At 38.0% G+C, this 6,000-nt stretch overlaps 1 protein-coding gene across 2 annotated transcripts in view; it reads right to left on the bottom strand.

Moving 5' to 3' along the window:
* Window positions 1-3,370: 3,370 nt before the first annotated feature.
* MYOF (myoferlin) overlaps window positions 3,371-6,000 on the bottom strand; it is a 71,533-nt gene continuing 68,903 nt past the window's right edge. For both annotated transcript variants that reach the window (XM_068397549.1, XM_068397550.1), the window contains 3 exons: window positions 4,992-5,101; window positions 4,523-4,670; window positions 3,371-4,049 (listed from right to left, as the gene is read on the bottom strand). In XM_068397549.1, coding sequence (XP_068253650.1) covers window positions 4,014-4,049; window positions 4,523-4,670; window positions 4,992-5,101 — 294 coding nt within the window. In that variant the 3' untranslated portion in view covers window positions 3,371-4,013. The remainder of the gene's footprint in view (window positions 4,050-4,522; window positions 4,671-4,991; window positions 5,102-6,000) is intronic.

The raw sequence follows: 6,000 nt of genomic DNA, 5'->3' as shown, positions 1-6,000 counted from the left end.
TTCAGTGTCTCTGAAGGCCTGGGCTGGAGGCAGTAGGCAGTCTGAGAGTAGAACCGGCTGCAGTTCTGAATGCCCATGCTGCACTTAGACAATGAGCCTACAGCATGTCTTACATGAGCCTCTCACTGACCATCTCTAGGTAGCTCCCCTAAAGGAATTCAGCGAGCGCCTCTCTCCTCTGTGCTGGCACTCGTGGATTTCTTTGAGGCAGCTGGCAGTCCCACTGCTCCCTTCAGGGTTCAGGGTGTCTGTGTACCTCCTGCTGTGTTCTGAATGCCCAGGTGCCTTTTGCTGCTAGTCCTGACATCTTGTAGGTCTGGGAAAGGAACAGAGCTGCCTTGGAGCCTTTCATAAGCAATTATAATGCCTTCAGAGGTTTTTGGTGGCTTTCGGGATGTATGTTTTTTCACTACTGTGTTCCTCATCTTGCACTTGTCAATGGATTTCATCTCTTAGCCGCAGCAAAGGTTACAAAGGAGACCAACTTTTTCAAAGGGTAGATTTGTGGTCAGAGCATCGTCAGACTTGACAGACATAGTGTGTATTCCCGTTTCTTTTCTGCGTCTGAATTTTTAAAGAAGTTTTCCTTCTTTAGAGAATTGTCTTTCTAATTCAGGTCCCTGTCTGTATACGTGACACACACAACTCGGAGCAATGGAAAGTACTGTGTAAAAGGGCTGAGTACTAGCTGAGCTAGCATTGACACAAGATTCAGCACTGAATGCTGCCATCTCTTCGGTACTGCTTTCAAGTTGCTATATAGATACCTAGGCACGGAGGGGAAATCCTGCTTACACAACAGCATTAAAGTCAGCGGGGACCAGACTTGGCATCATTTTCTGATTGTATATAATAAGCAGGTCCCAAAGGCGCTTACAGCTCTGCTTTCCACGTGCACTTAGAAGCAATGGACTTTGATGGGACTGTGTTTTCCCTTAACTATTAAACATACGTTGTTGTTCATCTCCATATGTGAGATGTGTTTAGGATAGGAATAAAACAGAAGTACTGGAAGGACTTTGTGAACACATGAGACTTGGGATGTCATCTTGTGGTTGTTCAAAGAAATGCAAGAACAGTGTGTAGGTGTTGATGAGTTTACTGCCTCTTTATTTTACACAGAGCTGGTTTAGGTGCAAATTTTTGTTCTTGAGCTACATGATGATTCTTTGTTGTACAGTCTGTCTAGTTGTAAAGTACAGGACAGTAGGTGTTAACCTCCTCACAGCCCATTCCAGTAGTCAGGGTTTGGGGTGACTACAGCAAGCAACTGATAGGAAGTCACATGCTGCTTGGATGCCTGAGTGTATCAAAGAGTGCGGCTGCTGTTGTTGGAACCTACATGATGTCAGAGACAGAAGGGCTCTGACATACTGCTGGCAAGTGACATACTGCTGTTATTAAGCCATTTTTTTGTTAAAAGCACTTTCTGTTTAGCTTTAGCCTTTCCCTGGCTGTTTCAGCCAGCCTAGCATCTCATGTTTGAATGACCGGCAGGTGCAGAGAAGGTAGCCTCACCAAACATTTTCTTTTCCCAGAACAGAGAAGTCATTTTAGACCCAGATAATCTTTTTGGTGAAGCACAGAGTCTGTGTACTGGGGACTTAGTGACAGGAGTGCAACTGAACTGGCCCCATCAGCTCACAGGCCAAAATATCTGTCAGCTTATCGGGTTAGGCAAAACAAACTCATAGGAGGAGGAATTCCTGGGGTTAAGTAATTTCCTGTTATAAGGAAGAGCGATATCAGCCATATCTACATTCTGCCCTTTTTTTCTGTGGCCTCAAAGAATGTTTGCCTCAGTTGGTGGCAACTGGAGCAGGACAGAGCTGTCCTGGCCAAAGTGAACATCCCAGTAGTCAGTGTAGAACAACAGCAGCATAAAGTTGTTCCCTACACAGGGCTAAATCTTTGCTAACTGTTTGAAGTAGGCAAAAAGCTATATTATGTTGGAGTCATGCACAGCAGCTACACCATGGATTACAGATGTGACTAGCATTGTATGTAAATATTAATGACCACATGTTCTTTCTTTTGAACATGTGCTTTCTTTTGTTTGTTACTGGAGCAGGCTGGGAGACAGAATGGCTTCTGAGACTTTTCAGTTATGTTTTTAATAGCATTGCCTAATTGTGAAACTATAGAGCCTATGCACACTTAGACAAAAAGGCATCTGAAAGAGGGTGAACTCAACTCAGAAGGGCAGTACGTGCCACTCTTCAAATGCTAGGTGAACAGGCTGGCTCAGATCTCGACTCCATTTCATAATTGTTTTCTGGGGAATGCTCTTTCAAGTTAAATGCTTTCTAATTACAACTCTTAGAAGCAACACACTTTCTTGTCTTACGATGAAAATAAGGCTGCTGTGATTTTTACCATCTGTCAGATTTATGGCATTGATTGAGACAGATTTTAATAGTGGATGATCAAACATTAGCTCATGCAAATTGCTAGTTATTTCTGGAGTGCTATTTCATCGTTAGTGAAGGGACAATTCATCTGGATGGTGATTAGTTCCAGCTCTGAGCTCTTGTTCAGGATGCTTGAGAGTTTCTTAACAATCAAAAAATAAGGGCGCTGTTATCTTTTTGACAGGATGACTGCTGCTTGCTCCGCTCTAGCCATTCTGGAAATTATTTAATGTAATACCTTTACTCTAGCTTGTTCAACCAAATTAAGTCAGTATAATTTACTTGTTTTGCCTGACAAGTGCATGCTTATTTTACAGTGCTGTGCTATTAGACAGCATTAAGTGTGCCACTAAAAACAATGACAGAGATTTTTCAAGACTAATTCATTCTTACAGCTATTTTTGTCATCTTTTTAAAGACAGCTGAAGTCTTTATCCAGTCAAGAGTGCGACAGTCATACAAAATGCTGATTTCAGGTTCTGCTGCAGATTTCCTACATTTCAAGCACCAGAGAATGTTCAGAGAGATGCTTCTGCTTTGGTCCTCCATAAAAGCAAGGTGGAATCCCAGACGATAACCTGATTTTTAGTGCAGATTATATTTTACTGTGCCTAGGGAGAAGAGACTGAGGCTAAATGAAATACTTCCCATGTGCACATCAGGTTTGAAACACGAGTTGGATCTGGGTTGTGTATCCTCTTATGTTTTGATTCAAGATAATCTCTAAATACAAGGAGTATAGTGAAACTATTCAACAAATTTCATTTCTGTATTAATTTCCTAATTAATGAAGAAATTAATTAGAGCTTTATGCAGAAGTATTTCCTTATTCTTCACTGTAAAGATAACAGTAAAATAACTTAAACTCCTGATGTGTGGCATTACATCCTCTGCTAGACACTATACAATATCTAATGCATTGTAGTTTTGCAATAGATAAAGAAAACTGGAAACTTGCATTTTACTTGTGGATAAGTTTATTTAAACATTTGTAAATGATACTAAGTACACAGTATCTTATTTATTTCTGTGCGCATGCAGTTGTTGTCAAGATACATATACAATAGCATTGTCAAGCTTACAGTGCATTAACGAAGAATTTTAAGCAGCATGATGCTGAAAACTTTCCTAGAACAATGTCTGACCCTTCTTTGATTGCACTGTGAGGCTTCTTTGGTATACATCATTATAAGTAGTGCTTGTTTTTCATTAAGTTAAAATGCAAAGTTTCAAAGTGTGCCCAATAAAAAGGAATTCTCAAAAGAAAGTATCCATTAAAAAATTGAGATAGCAATAGGAGGCACCCTCCTGAGTGATTTTTATGAAAAATCTAGTTTAAAAGCAAGGAAGAACTTTACCATGTGTAGATACTACTGAAGTAAAAAAATGTCCATGAAACATGATGGGGTTTATCCTTTGTTTTTTTAAAAAAACCTGTCATGACCCCTTGAACCTTGGCTAACCTTGGTTACATTCTTACTTGTCTATTTTACAGTTCCATATACTCGCAGATGAAAAGGATGGAGAGCCTTGCTGAATTTGGTCCACAGCCTGAGGCGAAACCTCATGACTATTTAAAAAGATGAGGTAAAAAACTCTTCTTTAAATTGGTTTCACGATCTTCATTGACAAATAGTTCTGTTGGGGGTGGAGAGAAGAAACAACAGAGGTAAAGAGATGTACACAAAATACTTCAGTGTAGTTTTGTACAAGACATTTAAGATACTAAAATGGATCAGAATATATCCAGGGTATGGCAATTTCAGTTAAAATACAGTAAAAATGAGTAAGATATTTCAGATTAAAGTAGATTGAAATCCAGATTCTAGACCATCTATTAACTATTTTTAATTGTGTAGGTTATTAACACTTCTAAAGTACTCATTTGCTCCATCTTTAGTTAATAGTTTAGTTTTAACATAAATTCTAATTGTTTCTCAGTAAAAATCAGTTGAAGTTGTTTATAGCTATAAGGACATAATCCCTATCTCCCTGCTAAAACTGAGTTAACAGAATCTCTTGACTGAGTAAGGAGTGTATCCTGTTGATGATGCACATATAAGCCAGTTTCATACCACAGCTGAAGAACAGTAATATTTAAAAGTTCTTACCGGCAATGAATAGAGGAGTACTGCTACAAACAAGAGTAAAATCAGCAAGATGATAAGGCCTATAAAGAGCCATTTAAACCTGCGCCACACAATAAATTTCATTGTCTTGCAGGGATTTGTAAACCAAAGGAAGGAAGTATCTGGTCGGCTGGATTTTGAAAGAAACAAATATTACTCATACTACAAAAACAGGGAATACTTAAACGTGTATAACACATTAAAACACTCTGGTCTGGAGGTTGAAGAAAACACAGATAGTTTTGTAATGTAAGAGAGCAGTTTCAGTAAACGTGTGCCGTTAATAGTGAAACCACATTGCAGTTTATCCTAATGGTTGCAGAAGGAAACAAGACTTTTATACATGAAGATTTGCAAAGGATAATTGATCCTTTACTGCAAAGATTTTGTCAAGCACATCATAGTAGCTAGATATTATGTATTCTCAAGCTAGTGACAGAAAATATCTTACTTTGGTAGATCTAGTTTGGGGTTCATGTTGGGTTCATCTCTTCCTTTACCAGCTGGCCTTTCCTCAGCTTCTTTTTCATTGACAACTTCTAGTGTCATTTCAACTTTACCCTTCAGAAAACATGTGGCATGAGACAAGTCTCTTATTGAAACAGCACTAATAGTACTTGTTTGTATTCTTATACAGCAGAGTTTGGGATCAGCTCATTGTGTGCATCTGTGTGTTTTCCATTTCCTTCTCAAAATATACTTCTGCACTATGACAGTGTCACAACACAGTATCAGAGAATGACAAATAGAAAAAACCACAGTACATAAAATGGTTCTGCTAATTCATTTGTAGTTCTGTTTTAAGCTATACATTGTTTTCTTCCAATTTAGCAAAACAAAACCAATTCCTCTCTTTTTTTCAAGAACCCAAGGATTGCATCTTTTCCAAATGACTAAGCATCTCAATTTTTATATTGCTGTGGCTGATAGATGTTTCTGAATATTTCTCCTCATTTATTAAATTCCAGTAATAAAGTTTAAAGGCAAAAAAAAAACATTAGAAAGAAAAAGCAGACACACTTGAAACGCTTAATATTCTAGCAAGTGATAAATATGCATTTATATTCTTCATAGAACAAGTTAAAAAGCTTTAGGTCTTCTGATTGCCTCATAATCAGGAAGCTAGTCTGGGTTCTCAGTATATAAATTATATTTGCTGTATACAAAAATGCTTTGGATTTAAACTTTTTTCTTTAGTCTTTAATGCATTTAGGATGTCTCGTGTTTCTCCAAAGCAATAACGTGATAAATTCATTCACACACTAACTCTGTTGGCTGCTTTGGTAAGATAACATGACTCAACCTAGTGCCAGAGTCCTTCAAGTTAAACAGAGTTAAAAACAAAATAAATAAATTTAAGTATGAAGCTCATACTTTAAAACAAAAAATTGTTGATGGAGCAAAATTCCTGAACTTGTGCATGTTTTATTTACTCCTCTGTCTATCCACTGAAAGCTAAC

This window comes from Nyctibius grandis, chromosome 4 (genome assembly GCF_013368605.1).
Source record: "Nyctibius grandis isolate bNycGra1 chromosome 4, bNycGra1.pri, whole genome shotgun sequence".
NCBI lineage: Eukaryota > Metazoa > Chordata > Aves > Nyctibiiformes > Nyctibiidae > Nyctibius > Nyctibius grandis.
This window is presented reverse-complemented; position numbering and strand designations above follow the sequence as displayed.